At 41.0% G+C, this 20,993-nt stretch overlaps 1 protein-coding gene across 1 annotated transcript in view; it reads right to left on the bottom strand.

Annotated features, from left to right (window-relative positions):
- Positions 1-657: 657 nt before the first annotated feature.
- The window catches only part of UBE2QL1 (ubiquitin conjugating enzyme E2 Q family like 1), a 33,807-nt gene continuing 13,471 nt past the window's right edge, over positions 658-20,993 (bottom strand). The window contains exon 2 of the mRNA XM_034761503.1: positions 658-1,983. Coding sequence (XP_034617394.1) covers positions 1,852-1,983 — 132 coding nt within the window. The 3' untranslated portion in view covers positions 658-1,851. The remainder of the gene's footprint in view (positions 1,984-20,993) is intronic.

Here is a 20,993-nt window from a genome sequence, read left to right as displayed (position 1 = left end):
GGCAATGGCTTTATGGAATAATTGGGGGAGGATGTTCCGCATAGAAGATGTGGGGCAGAAAAAAGCACGAAGATGCTTATGGGAGAACTGGACAAGGGGGCAATGGAGGCTGGCAGCATTGGTGCAGCGGTGGAGGGGGTGAAGGGAACACAATGAAATTCTTTTGTAAAATGAGTCAGATACTTTTAAAGTTGATTAATGCATTTTTGCTTCTCCAATTAAGAGATGACAGGCAAACATGCTCTTGTAGAAGTACTGTACTATACTGGCCCTACAACACTCTGATTTGTAGTTAATTCATTTGTTCTTTTCTATTCTGTTTAGTTTTAAATCAAGCCAAAACCCCACAAAGCACCATAAATAGTTAGAATAAAAGATTTCTTCAGTGCTGTTAAAATGTAACTGGAGACTGTTCAGCCATTTTGATTAAAAGCAATGGCCTAATCTTGTGTTAAGCATGTAATGGAGAGTTCTCCAAAAACACATTATATTTTTTTTTCTGGACTGCATTTTACAATCAATAATGTCTTGCTTTCAATTGAAAATGCTGCCAGAGCAGGCATAATATATCAATAAGATTTCTAGTGTTTCACAGTAATACATCTAATAATTTGAAAACAAAAGTAGCCTAAAATGATTGAATTCTTGAGGCAATGAAACAGTACTGGTGATTTTATTTAGAATGTGTCCAATACGATTTTCCATTTGGAGTCCACATTTTTAAGCTTTTTCATTATATTATTATAAACATTATCTTCAGATTTCATGGAGTCTTAGAAAGTTTTTAAATTATTGAACAAAAGAGAAAAATTAAAACTTAATGATTAAATAACAGGACATTTATATACATCAGTGGGTTTTCTCAGATACTGGGCTCAAAGTACATACAATGCCTATTGAGTAAAAATAAAAAATTCAACCATGCAAATCATCTTACAAACCAATTGTTCCACTTTCTTTGAAAAATCTGACTTTTAATTTGTTACTGGCACATCATTTTAAAATGACTCATACGTTTTAAAGATTCATTTATGCTTTTTGGTTTTTGTATTGCCGTTGAAAAGCTGACAGGCAAACATGCTGTTGTTGGAGTACTGCACTGTACTGGGAAGATAAAAACTATTCTACCATCAACTACTTTGAGCCCTATAGTGGGTGCATCTGGTATCTGAAATATCACCTGATCTAATCACACTGGCTTATCTTTGAACAACAGCATACCACAATACCAGCATAGATAGTACAATTTGACCAATTGGGTGATTTCATTTAACAGTTTTTTAACACCAGAATCTTTCATTGTTATAATTCTGCTTTTATGAATTAAAGGTCATATATAGAGCACACATGAGGTCTAAATTTAGTCACAGCAGACCACAGCTCCACATAAAGACACATCTTCAAGTTATGTTGACCTGCTAGGAAACAAAGATAAACAGCACAGCAAACATGTACCTGCAATGCACTGCTTCCCTATTAAATATTAACTGCTTCATTTACATTTAAATGAACTGAGCAGTAATGGATGGAATTTCCAGTACTGATGTCTGGTGCTGCTGTCATGGAAAGAAGATGAAGACAATATGGCCTGCATGGGGCAAATGACACAATCATAACATCCGCTCTAAAGTGACTTAAAGATGACCATTCACCAGTCTTAAAACATAATCCTAAACAGCATTTGTTTTCTCTCCCTCTGTAAACAGATCAAATTATTTAAAAGTCTCCTTGACATTCATGGTATCTAACAGAAGCTGAAGTAGAAAAGGATGGGTGGTGTACAGCACTGAGGAGATGGCATAGTACTTGGTTTTGTTGTTTTGTTTAGCATTGATGTGCAGGTTGCAAATATCAGCCATCAGAGACGGGAGGAGTGACCCACCCATATTTTTCATGGGTCTTCACTAAACTCTTAAATGTTGCTTCAGCTTCCTTACGACTGAAGGACTTTTTTGATTTGCCAGCTTTTCTGCAGATACGGCCCTGCACCAAAGAAAGAGAAAATATTCATTAAACATGTGAACACATAGGTCTATTCAAATTTAAGCACTGAACAAGTAAAAACAATAAGCATTCACAAATGGTATCCCATAAAACACGCAGTTTGTATTAGTATTAGACCCTTATGTCCTCTGTCTGATCACAAATGCTTGAGCAGGTCTGACTGTCCACCCAGCAGACAACAACGATACTCAACATTGTCAGAAGACAGGCAGACACACAAAAGTAGCCCTTTATTATATAATATCTAATTGCTGAATAATGGGAACAGGGAGGAAGGTGGATGGCTTTCAGGGAATCTCCTACCACTATATAGATATAAAAGCATATTTGCGAAGTGAGAGGGCTCAAGTTCTGCAGCTTTCCCCACCACCACTGATACTAATCTTCTCCTTTGCCCCTCCCAATTCCCTCCCACCAACTTAGTCTGGTGCCTCCCTAAGGCATGTCAGTCCCAGGGGTTAGAAAATGCTTTCTTAATGACCCAAGATTGTGTAAAAGCGCAAATAGTGCCATACATGATTATTGTCATTAATTACGATTTACGGACAAATCAAGGAGCATTAATGAATGACATTCTTACTGAGGTTACTAATGCCCTTCTTTTCCTCTCCAAACAGGAAAATGTTATTTTTCATAGTTAAATGCTGTTTCCAATGTAAAAAGTAGCTTGCAATATGAATGTGCTTCTAAGTGTATCCTATATTATACCCAAATGTTACCAAGCACACGATTCTTAGTTATCTACTGTTAATTTTTATTTAATCAGACCTTCTCCATATAAATTCAGTTTTAATATAAATGTGCAATTTACCAATAAACAGCCCAATCCTGCACTTCTCTGGAATACTGTGATTTACTACCATGTGTAGTAAGGAATTTATGCAGGGTAGTAAGTACCAGTCCTAATAAAAAACATGAATGTCATGAAATCCATGCCTTCTGTGCATCATGAAAAAAGTCACGTGTTGTCCATTAATAATGCTCTGAATGATCCAGCCCTCCATGAATAATTCATGACTAAAATACTCAAATATATTCTCCAGAGGAGACTGCCAACATGGTAAATTGTCCCAGTGATAGCATGGTAACATCACTAAACAACAGGATGCTTTGCCTGCTGATTCAACGGAGTTTTCCTCTGATAATCTGAACTGCAAAAAATAAATGGACCAACACCCAACCGTATTCTTTCCTAAAGATAAGGACAGTGTAATATTCGAAATTAGATTAAAAACACCAACCTGCCGATTTCCATTTTTGTGACTCATGTATACGATGAATTGTATGATAAATGAAAATCTAAACATTCAAACTCCTTGCATCTTCATTAGGTCAGAATTAAATATGGGTATCAAATGTATGACAGGACACTATTTCAAATGCATGTTTGACATGACACCCAAGTAATAGGTTGTTAACAGCTTATCACATATAATAATCGTAGAATAATTTTGCACATTTGGTGAGAGTATGAATTAAATTATTTGTGAAATCAGCAGACTACACAGACACTAGACAATAATATAGCTGCAAATTTATTCCACTATACACTAATACTGCTCTTAAAAATGCTAATTTGTATTGCATATATCAGGGGAGGGCAAACTACAGCCTGCAGGCCAGATCTGGCCTGTCAGGGCTTTCAATCTGGCCTGCGGGATTGCCAGCCCTGTGGTGCAGTGGGACTAAGGCAGGCTCCCTGCCTGCCCTGGCCTGGCACCCGCTCCCAGAAACAGTTGGCAGCCCCTGGTGGTGGTGGTGGTGGTGGGGGGGGGGGGAACAGAGGGCTCTGTGCACTGCCTTTGCCTGCAGGCACCACCCCCCACAGCTCCCATTGGCCAGGAACGGGGAACCGGGGCCAATGGGTGCTTCGGGGGTGGTACCCAGAGGCAAGAACAGCGCATGGCAGAGCAGCCTGCCCCCCCCCACCCCAAGGAGCCACTGCTGGATGCGCTGGCCACTTCCAGGAGCAGTGCCAGGCTGGAGCCCGCACCCCAACCCCCTGCCTTGAGCCTCCTGCCCTGAACTCCCTCCTGCACTTCGCACCCCCTCCTACACCCCAACCCCCTACCCTGAGCCCCCAACCCCTTGCCCTGAGCCCCCGGTCGCACCCCGCACCCCAACCCCCTCCTCTGTACCCCACACCTCTCCTGCACCCCAACCCCTTGCCCTGAGCCCCTTCCTGCACACCACACCCCTCCCGTACCCTGTACTCCCTCCTGCACCCCAACCTCCTGCCCCAGCCCTACATTCATGGCCCTGCATACCATTTCCCCACTCAGATGTGGTCCTCGGGCCAAAAAGTTTGCCCACCCCGGCATATATCCAATAAGTAAAGATTTATTTAGATTATTAAACTACCACTTTATCATAATTGTTTGACAGTCTGATTTGAAAGCCTTTGTTAGACAGAACAAAAATAATCTGATAAGTGGTTGCTCTTGTGCAACAGTGTTACACTTAGAAGTAACCAAATAATATATCCTATTCTTCTACACTTTGCTGAAAATCAGGTATAGGTCACAATTTTTGATTCCCATATTTTGCTTCTGATCTGTTAACCCTGTGACACTCAGTTGAAAGACAGAAAAATGGAGATTGGTAGCAGGGAATTAATGTTCTTTTATTGGTAAGTCTGCATTTCTTGTTGACTTTTAACAATAGCTAAGTAATTTGAACGGAAAATTGCCAACTCTAATTACATGCAACTGATTACACTGAATAAGCAATTGAGTTTGGAGTTAAAATCAAGAGTATAAAAATCAAAATGGAACAAATTCGCCTTCCCTCCTTAGACATACACCCCAGAAACTGTTAAAGGTGTTTTAATAATCACAGACCAGATGTTCTCAAATTGTGATTTGTTGACAACTGGTGGTCCACAGGGCACTTGCTAGTGGATACCAAGAAACTGGCTGATCACATGTTCCTTTTCCTTATTTCCAGCTGCTAAATTACACTAAAAGGCAACTAAAAATACATTAAACATTGTTCCTACTATTAATTTTCAATTTAAACAATTTCTGTAGTTTCCAAAGGGATAGTATAGGATAGCAAATAGGGAGATTGTCCTATGACCCACCTCCCCTCTAATTCATGCTCACATGGACAATTTCTATTAAAATGTGATCTATGCTATGAAAAAAATTGGAACCCTCCATCATAGACAAAGAGACACAAATCAGGCAATAAATAGTGCTGCTGAACCTACTTCAATTGAAATCATTGTGAGTTTTGCCATTTATTTCCATGAGAGGGCTTGGCTTATTATATTAGGATTACTGATTATTTCTACTGTGGTATCACTTAGAGATCCTAATTGTAGACCAGGGCCCCACTATTCACCACAACTGAAGGCTATAGTTGTACTCAGTTGTGAATGTTTGCATGTGTGAATATGTTTTGCATGTGCAAATCGCCCTTTAAAAAAAAAAAGTTTGGGACAAAATATCTTTTTCTGAATTGTGTAATTTTGTCTGGAACCTCTGAAGTTAGTTGAGAATAATGTTAGCATTTAACTTTTAATTTCACATATGCAAATAGTGCCTATAGCTGAAAAAAATGCAGATGCCTATGCATGATGTTTCACTTAATTCAGATTTTATCACAATGTCCAAAATATTAAAATAAACTGACCAGGGCAGAAAACAAACAAACTAGTCAGGACTGTAAATTGAAAGGAATGAGGATAAAATCACTATTAGAAGTTAGTAAACTAGTTACTATTAAAATGACATTAAATTCATGTAATAAAACCTTAAAAATTAGAGATGGAAAAGCTCTATTAAGTCATCTTTCTCACTCCTCTACCAATGTGGAATTTTTCCCAATACAGTATATTTTCCAGTGTTTACTTTAAAATATCTCAAACGATAGGGCTTTTGTTACAATTGCTGTGGTATAACTGAGAATTTTAAAGTTTACCTTTTAAAATTGTACTAACACATACATTTGTGTAAATATATTTCCCCAGAAAATATTCATTTTCAGTTTCAGAAAAGTAATATATAAATGAATTTAGTGATTCTCAGCATCTTTTCAAATGCGCATGGGTGCAAAATCTACTGTCCTCTTTTTTTCAAGAAACACTAATCAGATTGATTTAATGGAAACATAACACATTCTGAATGGTTAATTCAGCTGAGGTAACATTCTGGATATGTTTGTTTTTATATTAAATATTTTCTCCTTTTTATCCTAAACTAAACATGCGTAGGGAATATATTTGTACTTAGAAACACATGAGAAAAAGGAAAAATAATATCAGAAAATGAGTCCAACAGCTTCCACTTAAACTCCCACAGGAACTGATCTAGTTAGACATCAGCATGTTTTAAAAGTCTCATCAACTGAAAGTTTTTGGAACCTGACACATTTTGTCCACCCTTTAATTTCCTGAGATGCAGCTATTACCATTCTAGAGATGCCTAGAAATAGAATTTTGGGGGAGAACATACGCCATCTTTTCTCAACAGCAAACAAGCTATACAGTATGCAATACAAAAAATTATAATATCAAAGATATAAATTCTGAAATCCCTTCTGATACTAAATGAAATTCTTTCAAATTGATTTGATATAAATGTCTCAAGGGAATATATATGTATATGTTGTGGCAAATGGCCAACACTACTGTGGTGGGTCCTGCACTTTTCCTTAGTATGGTGGGTCAGGGTGCTGCCCCTTGCCCCTATTCTTGGGTGTTGTGGTCTCACGCAGGGCCTTAATTGGCTCCAGGTGCTCTAATTACCCTGTAGTAACCTCTCCTTAGTCCACAGGGAATATGGCTCTGATCATCCTGTGACCTCACTCCTGTTCCTGTTATCTCATTAGTTATCCCCCGCAATTATTTGGTATCACGGACCCGTGGATCCTCCTCCTGGGCTGGGGGGAGGTCCTTTAGCAGTGGGCGGGCTCTCCCCACCCACTTCCTGAATAGCAACAGGATCACTCTCCTGCACAGGTTGCAGCCCCTCTTCCGGCTCCTCCAGAACCTCTTATTGAGGTTCTGGCTGCACTTTTCCCCGCACCTGTTCATTTATGTTCACCCCATCTATGGCCCCATGAAGTTGAGGGACCTCCTCATCAGCCTCCTCCTAGCTATGGCCAAGATGGCCATTTATAACACCAGGGAGAGGAGGTTGGCTGAAGGGGGGCTCTGCGACTGCGGGGCCTGTTTTCGTTCCTTTATTCCCTCATGCATCCGGGCAGAGTTCCTCTGGGCGGCATCCGCTGTCTCCTTGGATACCTTTGAGGAGCATTGGGCACTGTCCAGGGTTCTCTGCTCGATGTCCCCTTCAGGTTCCCTAGTTTTGGCCCTTTGACCCTCATGCCTGTTCCTATTTTTTTCCTTTGTTGTCCCGCAAATTTAGTTGAGTTCTGGGCTCAATAGTTCCTCCCCAGGCTGAGAGGGAGATTTTCCAGCACCCAATAAGATCACTCTCCTGCTGCTCTCTGGCCCTGCTGTATCTATCTATCTATCTATCTATCTATCTATCTATCTATCTATCTATCTATCTATCTATCTATCTATCTATCTATCTATATGAGGGGCCGGTAGCACCAACTTTTATTATAGTTGCCCCAAATTTCCCACTTGCTTATAACTTTGAAAAACTTTAAGCATTCTGACTGAAATTTTCCATTTTCTATGTTAGCTATCTGCCTCTGGCTCTTTTTTTTTTTTTTTTTTTTTTAATTTCAGCTAACTGGTAGAGCTGTTTCCAAGAACTAGGCTAGGGAATATGTTTTTTTCCCCCATGTTAAAAAATTCTTGAGATCTTTTCTTTGAAATGCTCTAGCATTTCCATGCACTGGAGCAGGAACATGGCATTTGTTTGGAGGGGGGCATGGCCTTAGCATCAGGGAGTTCCTTTTGCTATATCTGTGAAAATCCACCCACATTTGCCAAGTTATAAGTCTTTGAAAATGGCAATTCATACTAAGGGTGCTGGAACATTTTTTATAATGGGGGTGCTGAAAGCCATTGAACAAAATTGTAAACCCTGTATATGATGGAAACCACTTCAAGTCAGGGGGTGCTGGCATTGCCTATGATTCACACATGTTTATAATGGAAGGTATCAGGCAACTTCTTAATAGGTGATGCTACCAGCCCCACCTATAATATATTTTAAAGCTGCTATTTTAAAATGTAGCAATCCTAACCTTTGCAGGAGCCTTTTGGCAATTGAACATCATAAATGGCCAACACTGGCTATATCTTGATTGCACATACTTATATTTTACCTAAACTAGGGTCATATTCTTTTTTCTTGCCACTTCCCTGTTCAGGATTGGTAAAACGAAACTAAACAAGGGTGCCATCCTGTAAACTCTAAAGCACATGAATAGTTATTGCTCCCATGAGCAAGGACTAAGTGCATGACTGAAGATTTGAAGTATCAGGCCCTAATTCATAAAACACCAATTCTGAGTTGAACTTGATCAAAATGTTCTATAAAACTTAAAAGCAACAGAAAACAAGGAAACTTTTCATAAAGGCATTTAAAACAAATGTAACTCCAAAAAGTGCCATCAGCTATTTCCATGTACTACTAAAATATGAATGAATCTTTTTAAAGGACTGGTGAGGCCCTTTTCATAATGAGCTAATTGAGGTTAAAATAAAGAAATATAGAGGACAACAACACTTCAGTTTTTTATCATCATTTATTTATCTAAGCAGAACTTTGAATAACTAACTGCTTCTTTAAAAAAAATTAGTATATTTAAACACAAGTCAAATTCTATTTGCCTTACTCAGATGACTTACCCATGTCATGACTCAGACATGCCAACTAGACATGGAGCCATTGATCACTACCCATTGAGCCCGACGATCTAGCCAGCTGTCTATCCACCTTACAGTCCAAGTTAAAAAAGTATGGGCTGGATGAACGTACTATAAGGTGGATAGAAAGCTGGCTAGATGGTTGGGCTCAACAGGTAGTGATCAACGGCTCCATGTCTAGTTGGCAGCCGGTTTCAAGTGGAGTGCCCCAAGGGTCGGTCCTGGGGCCGGTTTTGTTCAATATCTTCATTAATGATCTGGAGGATGGCGTGGACTGCACTCTCAGCAAATTTGCAGATGACACTAAACTGGGAGGAGTGGTAGATACGCTGGAGGGTAGGGATAGGATACAGAGGGACCTAGACAAATTAGAGGATTGGGCCAAAAGAAACCTGATGGGGTTCAACAAGGACAAGTGCAGAGTCCTGCACTTAGGATGGAAGAATCCCATTAACTGTTACAGACTAGGGACCGAATGGCTAGGAAGCAGTTGTGCAGAAAAGGACCTAGGGGTTACAGTGGATGAGAAGCTGGATATGAGTCGACAGTGTGCCCTTGTTGCCAAGAAGGCTAACAGCATTTTGGGCTGTATAAGTAGGGGCATTGCCAGCAGATCAAGGGACGTGATCATTCCCCTCTATTCGACATTGGTGAGGCCTCATCTGGAGTACTGTGTCCAGTTTTGGGCACTACACTACAAGAAGGATGTGGAAAATTTGGAAAGAGTCCAATGGAGGGCAACAAAAATGATTAGGGGACTGGAGCACATGACTTCCGAGGAGAGGCTGAGGGAACTGGGATTGTTTAGTCTCCAGAAGAGAAGAATGAGGGGGGATTTGATAGTTGCTTTCAACTACCTGAAAGGGGGTTCCAAAGAGGATGTATCTAGACTGTTCTCAGTGGTACCCAATGACAGAACAAGGAGTAATGGTCTTATAGACTCACAGACTCAGAGACTCATAGACTCCAAGGTCAGAAGGGACCATTATGATCATCTAGTCTGACCTCTCGCATGATGCAGGCCACAAAAGCTGACCCACCCACTCCTGGAATAATGCTCTCCCTTGACTCAGCTGTTGAAGTCTCCAAATCATGATTTAAAGACTTCAAATCACTGAGAATCCTCCAGCAAGCGACCTCTGCCCCATGCTGCAGAGGAAGGCGAAAAACCTCCAGGGCCTCTGCCAATCTACCCTGGAGGAAAAATTCCTCCCCGACCCCAAATATGGCGATCAGCTGAACCCCGAGCATGCGGGCAAGATTCTCTAGCCAGACCCTCTGGAAAAAGTTCTCTGTAGTAACTTTTAATATCCCATCATTGACCATTGTTACTAATTACCAGCGATGGCACGTTATTGACCTATTGACTAAAATCACTTTATCCCATCAAACCATCCCCTCCATAAACTTATCAAGCTTAATCTTAAAACCCAGAGAGGTCTTTCGCCCCCACTGTTTCCCTCGGAAGGCTGTTCCAAAACTTCACCCCTCTGATGGTTAGAAAACTTTGTCTAATATCAAGCCTAAACTTCCCGACGGCCAGTTTATATCCATTTGTTCTCGTGTCCACATTAGTACTGAGCTGAAATAATTCCTCTCCCTCCCTGGTATTTATCCCTCTGATATATTTAAAGAGAGCAATCATATCCCCCCTCAGCCTTCTTTTGGTTAAGGTAAACAAACCGAGCTCCTCGAGTCTCCTTTCATACAACAGATTTTCCATTCCTCAGATCATCCTAGTGGCCCTTCTTTGTACCCGTTCCAGTTTGATTTCATCCTTTTTAAACATGGGAGACCAGAACTGCACACAGTACTCCAAATGAGGTCTCACCAGTGCCTTGTATAACGGAACCAGCACCTCCTTATCCCTACTAGAAATACCTTGCCTAATGCATCCCAAGACTGCATTAGCTTTTTTCACGGCCACGTCACATTGCCGACTCATAGTCATCCTGCGATCAACCAGGACTCCGAGGTCCTTCTCCTCTTCCGTTACTTCCAACTGATGCGTCCCCAGGTTATAACTAAAATTCTTGTTAGTCATCCCTAAATGCATAACCTTACACTTCTCACTATTAAATTTCATCCTATTACTATTACTCCAGTTTATAAGGTCATCCAAATCTCCCTGCAGGATATCCCGATCCTTCTCCGAATTGGCAATACTTCCCAACTTTGTGTCATCCGCAAACTTTATCAGCCCATTCCTACATTTGGTTCCGAGGTCAGTAATGAATAGATTAAATAAAATCGGACCTAAAACCGAACCTTGAGGAACTCCACTGGTAACCTCCCTCCAACCTGACAGTTCACCTTTCAGTACGACCCGCTGCAGTCTCCCCTTTAACCAGTTCTTTATCCACCTCAGGATTTTCATATCGATCCCCATCTTTTCCAATTTAACGAATAATTCCTCATGCGGTACCGTATCAAATGCTTTACTGAAATCGAGGTATATTAGATCCACCGCATTTCCTTTATCTAAAAAATCTGTTACTTTCTCAAAGAAGGAGATCAGGTTGGTTTGACATGATCTACCTTTCGTAAAACCGTGTTGTAATTTGTCCCAACTGGCATTGACCTCAAGGTCCTTAACTACTTTCTCCTTCAAAATTTTTTCCAAGACCTTGCATACTACAGATGTCAAACTAACAGGCCTGTAGTTATCCGGGTCACTTTTTTTCCCCTTCTTGAAAATAGAAACCACATTAACTATTCTCCAAACGGTACCACCCCCGAGTTTACAGATTCATTAAAAATTATCGCTAACGAGCTTGCAATTTCTCACGCCAGTTCCTTTAATATTCTTGGATGAAGATCATCCGGTGCGCCCGATTTAGTCCCGTTAAGCTGTTCGAGTTTGGCTTTTACCTCGGATACGGTAATGTCAACCCCCACTCCTTTATTCCCATCCGTCTTGCTTCCACTATTTTTCAGCCCTTCATTAGCCTCATTAAATACCAAAGCAAAATATTCATTTAGATATTGTGCCATGCCTAGATTATCCTTAATCTCCACTCCATCTACAGTCTTAAGCGGTCCCACTTCTTCTTTCTTTGTTTTCTTCCTATTTATATGGCTATAAAAGCTCTTACTATTGGTTTTAATTCCCCTTGCAAGGTCCAACTCTACACGGCTTTTGACTTTTCTCACTCCATCTCTATATGCTCTGACCTCAATAAGGTAGGTTTCTTTGCTGATCCCTCCCATCTTCCACTCCCTGTACGCTTTCTGTTTTTTCTTAATCACCCCTCTGAGACGCTTGCTCATTCAGCTCGGTCTAAATCTCCTGCCTACGAACCGTTTTCCCTTTCTCAGGATACAGGCCTCCGACAGCTCCTGCAACTTCAACTTGAAATAATCCCAGGCGCCTTCCGCCTTTAGATCCCTAAATATGTTAGTCCAATCCACTTTCCTAACTAGTCCCCTTAATTTATTAAAGTTAGCCCTTTTGAAATTGTAAACCTTAGTCTCCGATTTAATTCTGTTAATCTTTCCATTTAGTTTAAACCAAATTAGGTAGGTCTTGTCTTAAGTTGCAGCGAGGGAAGTTTAGGTTGGATATTAGGAAAAACTTTTTCACTAGGAGGGTGGTGAAGCACTGGAATGGGTTACCTAGGGAGGTGGTGGAATCTCCTTCCTTAGAGGTTTTTAAGATCAGGCTTGACAAAGCCCTGGCTGGGATGATTTAGTTGGGAATTGGTCCTGCTTTGAGCAGGGGGTTGGACTAGATGACCTCCTGACGTCCCTTCCAACCTTGATATTCTACAATTCTATGATTTTGATCACAGGTAAAATAATGGAACAATTAATTTGAGATTATCCACAAAGATTTAGAGGCTAAACATGTAATTAATGCCAGTCAGCATGGTTTCATGAAAGGTAGGTCTTGTCAAACAAACCTGTTGTTTTTTTGACAGGGTTATAAGTCTGGTTGATAAAGGCAACTGTGTTGATATAGTATACCTAGAATTATCCATAACATTTTGATTAAAACATTGCATTAAATGGAACTAACAGGGCACAGATTAGATGGATTAAAAACTGGCTCACTATCAGATTTCAAAACATATTTGTCAAAGGCAGGTGATATCAATGAGCAGGGCCGTTTCTAGCAGGGTCCATCAGTGACCAGTTCTTGGTTCAACACTATTCAATATTTTTATCAATGATCTAGATGATGTTATAAAATTATTGCTGGTGAAGTTTTCAGATGTCACAAAGATTGGTAGGGTAGTAAATAATGAGGAGGACAAGTTGGGCAAGATTCACAAAGGGACTTGGGCATTGCAGTGCTCAGTGTCACAATGCTTAATTTTAAGTGCCTAGAAAATCATTGGGATTCACGAGGCCTGAGTCAAGTGCTCAATCTCCCTATACAATGAATGGAGGGAGAGGAGAGTCCAAGAATGGGATTCATGAAAGCCAGCATGCTTGGTGGCTCCCTGTCTAAACTGGCCAATGGGGTCTAAACCCCCCCGCCCCACCTCAGAAAGAGAAGGCATTCAAACAGGGCTCTGCCACATTACAGGTGAGTGCTATAACAACTGGGACTATGGGATATTCTGTTGAATTTTTGACACTGCCTCAATCTTTCCAATTTAGATAAATATTTAAAGAGTCATTAAGTGTGAAAGAGAAAGAGAGAACATATAAGGTTATAGCACTCATGCAATATGTGGGAGACCTAGGATCCAGTCCCCCTGCTCCAATGTACACTAAGTTTAAAAGTTATGAGGGAGGTCCCCCTTCCCCAATGCTGTCTAGTGTGGAATTAGGAATGCTCTGAGCATGCCTACTGGATTGGGCCTCACAGGTGAGTTAGGTTGGGGAATGGCTATTTCCCTCCATTTCATGAATCACACTGGTGTTCTAGGCACCTGGACACCTAGAATAAGGGAGCAGTGTGCATGCTTATAGGCGAAATGTAAGTGACTAGAAATCTTTTACTGCAAAATCTTAAATTCTGAGTGAGTTTAGGAGTCTACAAGGTTTGGCAGCAGCTAAGCAGAGGGATTTTGTAAATTCCAGATTTAGGCACCTAAAGTGGCATTTAGGCAACCAAGTCACTTTGTGAATCCAGCCCATTATTGTTACAGCATGATCTGAATCACCTGGTTACAATCCAACAAAGTGAGTTTTAATACAGGCAAATGGAAAGTAATACATCTGGGAATAAAGACTGTAAATTAAATCTACAGGATGGGGGACTGCCTTGGAAAGCATTGACTCAGAGAAGAATTGTAGATTAACACCTCATCATGAGCTCTCAGAGCAATGCTGTGGCAAAAAGGGTTAATGCACTCTTTAGGTATATAAAAAGGGGAATATCAAGTAGAAATAGGGAAGAAACCTTGCCTCTGTAAACAGCAGCGGTAAGACTGTGACTAAAATCCTGTGTCCAGTTCTGGACTCCACACTTCAAGAAGGATGTGGAAATATTGTAGAGAATTCTAAGGAGGGCCACAAAAAATGATCCAGGGGCTGGAAAACAGGCCTTACTTTGTGAGGCTTAAGGAGCTCAACTTATTCAGCTTAGCAAAGAGGCGGCTGAAGGGTAACTTGATCTCTGTGTCTAGGTTCCTACACATGGAAAAGATATCTGATACAGGAAGGAGGGCACGGGGTGGTGGTGCATGTGTGTTTTTCAACTTTGCAGACAAAGGCATAACAAGACCAATGGCTGGACATTGAAGTTAGACCAATTCAACCTTGAAATAAGATGGGTTTCAGAGTAGCAGCCGTGTTAGTCTGTATCCGCAAAAAGAAGAACAGGAGTACTTGTGGCACCTTAGAGACTAACAAATTTATTAGAGCATAAGCTTTCGTGGACTACAGCCCACTTCTTCGGATGCAATTTGTTAGTCTCTAAGGTGCCACAAGTACTCCTGTTCTTCTTTTTTTGAAATAAGATGTAATTCCTAGAAGTGAGGGTGATTAAATATTAGAACAGCTCACCTGGGGACTCGCCATCACTTGGAGTCTTAAAAATGATATTAGATCTATTTCTAAAAGATATGCTGATATCCACCTTCTGAGAGAAATTGTATGACCTATGGGATTGTGTGTGCAGGGGCAGGGAATGGGGTGGACTGGATGGTCATACTCAGTGGTGTAGTCCTAAACTGCAGAGTCTTCCTTGTCAGCCTGGCCCTCTAGCCCGGCCCCCACACTGCTTTCTAACCTTTCCCCCACACTGCATGGGGAGAGGCATATAGCAGTGTGGGGCTGGGCACAGTGGGGTAGTGGAGCCAGAACTCTGTTCCAGTAGGGGTCCTTTCTGGCCTTGGATCTGGGAATCTATGAATCCCCCTGTTCATCCCCTTCTTTCTTGGGCCAAGGGGAGAACAAGAATCTCTGCATTTTGTCCTCAGCTTACTCAGAACACTTGCAGCTCTGCATTATGACTGAAACAGAATCTCATGCTTCAGGAAGGCATTTTTCCCCTCAGTGCACAACTGGACAGCTGTAGTCTGGGTTTTGCTTTGCACCATCCTCTGACGCATCAGAGATTGGCCTCAGCTAAAAGCAGGACAGTTTGGCCTAACTGTATGGATCCACACATCTAGAACATAGCACGCTAGGCTACTAAGACACCTCTCTACTGCCACTGGAAAGTCATGCAGAATAGTATCCAACAATTACTGGAGAGTTAGGCACTGCAGAAAGTAATGCCTGAAGAGGCCAGAGCAACAGAGCTACCTGATTGGTCCACACCAAGAAGTTGGCCTACGGAGCAATCTGAGCAAAAATGCAGATTGTTACTGACCTTGTCTTTTGCCCAGGCTTGCTCCTGACTTTGACCCTGGCCTGGCTTGACCTTGGTACCCTCTCTTTATTTGGCTTACTAACTAGTCCTGACTCCTGCCTTTGACTTTTGCCTGGTAGATGCTACTAGGCTGGCTGCCTATGCCCTGGCTATTACACTAGTGCTCTGGGGTGGTACACAGAATCTTCTTTCTTACATGCTTGGCTGGTGTGTCTTGTTCATGTGCTCAGAGTCATAATCAGGATTTAGGATTTGGAAGGCATTTACTCCCAGGTCAGAATGTCAGGGTTCTTAGGGGTTCCTCTGGAGCCTGAGACATGGATTAAAATCATCTGAATATATCTTAGGCATTGGTGGATCTTTCGTCTCTCCTGTTCTCTGCCTGTGGCACCCAACAATTTAATCTCCTGAGGACTGAAATGCTTTAGTCTAACTCAAGGTATTGAGCTCACTATATGAGTATGGGTGAAATGTAGTGGCCTGTGATAAGCCGGATGTCAGACTAGATGATCTAATGGTCCCTTCAGGCTTTAAACTCTGTGAAATTATGCATATGGAAAACATTTTCAGCATCTAGGCCACTATACAATATTATGTTGATTTCCCCGCAACAGACTTATTGTGTTGCCCAGTAGTCATGCTGTTGCAAAATTCAGCTAGAGTAATAATGGAGCATCAGATCGTCTTCCAGAATTCTACAATTGCGTAACCAAATCCTCTCATTAAAAACTGTAATAGTAGCAGTGACAACCAAAGTAAACGTGATGGCCTACTCAGTTTCTCTGTCAAACAACTGGAATAAACTTTTAAGAAAAAAGGCATGAAATTTTATCTTATAAGGATTGCTTTTGTTTCCATTTTAATGTAGGTTATTGCAGCCTGTAATAGGATTTGATACCAAAATCTCAATCCTGATTTCCTTGTATTGAAATGAATCAGAGTTTTGAATGTGGAATCCCAGGCAGTGATAGGTGCCTCCCTGCAGAGCCCAGACTTAAGCACTTATCTCTGCGACAGTGACAGGGCTTAACACACACCACACTAATCAGCATCTCCTATTGGCTATCTTAGGCCTGGTCTACATGGGGCGGCGGCGGGGGGGATCGATCTAAGTTACGCAACTTCAGCTACGTGAATAACGTAGCTGAAGTCGACATACTTAGATCTACTCACCACGGCGTCTTCACTGCGGTGAGTCGACTGCTGATGCTCCCCCGTTGACTCCGCCTGCGCCTCTCGCTCTGGTGGAGTACTGGAGTCGACGGGAGAGAGTTCGTGGGTCGATTTATCAGACATGATAAATTGACTCCTGCTGGATCAATCGCTGCCCACCGATCCGGCGGGTAGTATAGACATATCCTTAGGTGGCTACCTGCCTAGTGTTCTGGCTTTTGGGAATCGCATTCTGAGGTGCCTCTCTCTCCCCATTCAGTATATAGGAGTCTAAGCATCTAACTCACACTTTGTGAATCACAGTGATTTTTCTAGAGACCTAAAAGTTAGGTGGTGACTCCTTTTGTGCATTCAGGCCATTGTGACTCTCAGCGTCACAATCTCCCTTCTGGTCTATTCCTTGGACACTACAATAATGTGTGGCCCCTTACACTGGGAAAGACAACAAAATGATGATCTAGCTCATAAATAGTCACACTGACGAATGTACAGCTAGAAGGCATTGAACAAATGTCTTGGAAACCCAGGCTTTTCTAAATAATAATGGTAAATTAAATGAAGGTATAAAATTTCTATGTCTTTGTAGGAAATGTTCACCATGACCTTGATCCAGCAGAACATTTAAACATGTGCTTACCTTATAGCATGTAAAATATTCCCATTAACGTCAAAGAAATACTTATATATCTGAAGTTAAAAGTTTGCTTAAGTGCTCTGCTGGATTTGGGACCATGGCATCATTGCAATAACTAATTGCAATGTGCCATAGCACAATTTTTCATGTCACATTTTAGTACGCAAATGTTTCCCTCCTCCCAATTGCAGGCTTTTAAATCTACTTTAAAGTATCTGCTTATGAGATATGGTTAATAGTATCACAAATCTGATGTATAAATATTGTAAGTGAATAGCTGCAGCACAAGCAAATATTGAGCAATATTATTAAGAATAGTTATTTGCAGATCTATAATTTCAGCAGTAACTTTTCTATGCCTCTTTGGCTCCATTCTCCCCTATATGGGAATAGCCCATGGAAGCAAATAGAAACTCAATAAATTTCAGATTGTGGCATTTCCCTTGAATTATTCCTTTTGGGGAGGTGAATGTTCTTTGCCTACCCCCGTTTAAACACAGGGTTCCAATAGGACAATTGTTAACAGTCAGTAGTATATAATATGCAGTAGCTCTTAATATAAATAGCTGTGAAGACCTGCTTAACTTCAGAACAATAAAAGCTGAATGTGGTTCAGGAGCTCCTAATTTCTCCTAATCCCTTTCTGAAAGCTATAGAATGCTGAACCTCATTCTATGCCACCCCCTCCACTAGTACAAGGCTAATGGCATTACCTAGCTGGGTTTCAGTATAGTTGAAGGTCATCAGGGTGACTATCCTATTGACTTCTACATTACTAAGATATTGCAGGATATTGTAATACTAAGATATTGCAGGACTAATATTTGCGTTAGCAGGGTGCAGAACCTATGGGCTCAATCCTGCATTCCTCACTGATTTCAATGGCAGATTTGGGGAAAGCAATAATTGAAGGATTGTTGAAATGCTAAATGCCGCAGATGTTTTATGAAAAATAGGGTCTCAACATTCTCATGTATAACTGCCAGTGGAAAAATTACTCTAAAATTATTCCCAGGATATGATAGTAATCACTGGTCATATAACCTATAGTATATATCACATTTGTTCAGTTTTCTAAAACTACAATATTTCTAATATCAGTATTTGACATGAATTATTTTCCTTCCTTTGACACTGTATGATTGAAGATGACCATTTGTGTCATTGTTGCTACCACTGTTATACAAATCTTATCATCTAAGGTGTCAAGGGAAAAGATACTGTCTGTCAAGTATTATTATCCTTGTTAAATCCATTTATCATAACTGTATGTGAAATTATGAATATTGGCTATGTATTTGTATCTTAGATGTGATTGATCTTGGGGGAGACCCACAAAGTAGTTTACATCCAGTCTCACCAACCCATTGTGAATGAACTATTCAAGCTTGATAGGCAGTAAGAAAAATCAGCTCTCCAGATAGCTCTTTGTGAGGATGCCTCAGACAGCAAGGAACCCATGGCCACCCCCTGTGATTCAGCAAAACATGTAAACGAATGTGATATGGACATGTAACCTCAGACTCCATCTTTGTCAGTGACTTTCCATACACAGGGGCTGTGGGCTTTGTTTGGACAGTAAATTTCCATGCACATAGCAGAGGATATAAAAGACACTTGAGACATCTCCATTATGCCTCATTCCTGCTCCAATTGTTTGGACTGTGGATTTACAACTAAAAGGAGTATTTTGAACAATGGACTGAGAATCTTCCAATCTTTTGGAAGCTACCAGAGGGACTTTTGCAGCCAGCAGTCTATTCCATCACTGCTATGATCCTGATCTATGAACACTGAAAATCACTTGTATATATCTGATTCCTTAACCATTCAGTAACTTTCTTCTTTTCTTAATAAAATCTTTAGTTTACTAAGGATTGGCTGACAGTCTGATAGTTGGGTAAGATCTGAGATACATATTGACCTGGGGGTGTCAGATTGGTAGATCCTCATATATGGAGAACTGGGTTTCAATAACCTCTCACTATATTAGACCTGTTTGTCTCGATGGGAGTCAAGGGCTGGAATGCCTAAAGGGGATTGTGTTTGGCTTCTGGTTAACCAGTGTGATGGTGCTGCTCCTTTGTTACTGGTTTAGTGAATCTAATTATAGAATAAATCACCAGTTTTTGGAGATTGTCTGCCCTGTTTCTTGCAGTCTGCTTAGAGTGTGGCATTCTCAGTGTGGCCCATCCCAGGCACCCACTCACATTTCCTCTTATGGAAAATCTTTGTTCCATACATAATCACTTTAAAACTTTAATAAATAATCTTTGTAAACAAAGAAAGAGAGTCCCCTGACAGAAACAGCAGTACTGTTCCATGTGCAGGTTGGCATTGGAGATACCTCGGCAGCAGGGGCGGCTCCAGGCACCAGCGCACCAAGTGGTCTCTGTGAGGGCGGCAGTCAGGCAGCCTTTGGCGGCATGCCTGCGGGAGGTCCACCAGTCCCACGGCTTTGGCGGCAATTCGGCGGCGGGTACGCCGAAGGCGTGGGACCGGCAGACCTCCCGCAGGCATGCCGCCGAAGGCTGCCTGACTGCCGTGCTTGGGGCAGCAAAAGACATAGAGCCGCCCCTGCTCAGCAGAGCTGATTGTTGGGAAGTTTGCATATCACTTTCCTGCGCTATGTTTTGCTCAAGGCCAGTGCTACTAGTCCTTCACTTTCACAAGCACTAAATTAAGCACAGTTTATATAATTGTATTAAATATAGCAATTACAAATGAAATGTGTCCAGTATAATCTAATTCAAAAATATAACCACCAATAGGTTTCCTCAAAAGTATTTTGTTCCTCACTGGCTGCAATGGTGATATCAGCAAAGTGAAATAGAAAACATCTTCCATCAGAAGACTCAGGATGTCACATTGCACAAGGTTAAAATAGATTAATCTTTTCAGCAGTTTATTTTTGTATATTACATTTATTTCTTGTCAGGGGTTTACAGCCTGTGGGATTAAGATTTTGGGGCTTGATCTTGCAGGACTTGTGCAGGAAAATCTCCCACCGATGACAATAAAATATTTTCTTATGTATGGATGACAGGATCAGGACCATAGACTAATGTGCTTCCTCTTTCTCCTTGCCTTTTCTTTGCTGTATGCATAAGAGTATATCCAGCTGCTCAAAAATTGACTTTGAAAATAAAAAATACATATATATCTATCTACCTATACAGTTATGTAGACAGTCCCCATTTCCATAGTATTTGAGCACCTAACAAACATTAATGGACTTAACTTCACAACTCCCCTCAGAGGAAGGAAATACAATCCTCAATTTACAGATGGCAAACTGAGACACAGAGGATAACTGACTTGGCAAAGGTCACACAGAAAATCTGTGGCAAAGCTCGGAACTGAAACTAGATCATCTGATCCCAGGCTAGTGTCTTAACCACAAAAATATCCTTCTCTCCTATCTACTTACAAAATGCATACATCTTAAATATAATGGTTCTACAAATGTCATAAAGTAGTTGTTTGATTAGATGAATATCATTTTCTTCTCTGTGGCTATTCAAACCTTTGATTTTAATGGCCACAAACTAGGTTGATCACACTGCACTCTAATATAGCTGGGACATACATAATATAATATCAATATAACATCTCTACTC

Source organism: Trachemys scripta, chromosome 2 (genome assembly GCF_013100865.1).
Source record: "Trachemys scripta elegans isolate TJP31775 chromosome 2, CAS_Tse_1.0, whole genome shotgun sequence".
NCBI lineage: Eukaryota > Metazoa > Chordata > Testudines > Emydidae > Trachemys > Trachemys scripta.
The sequence above is the reverse complement of the archived record's forward strand: the minus strand, read 5'-3'. Positions and strand labels throughout refer to the sequence as shown.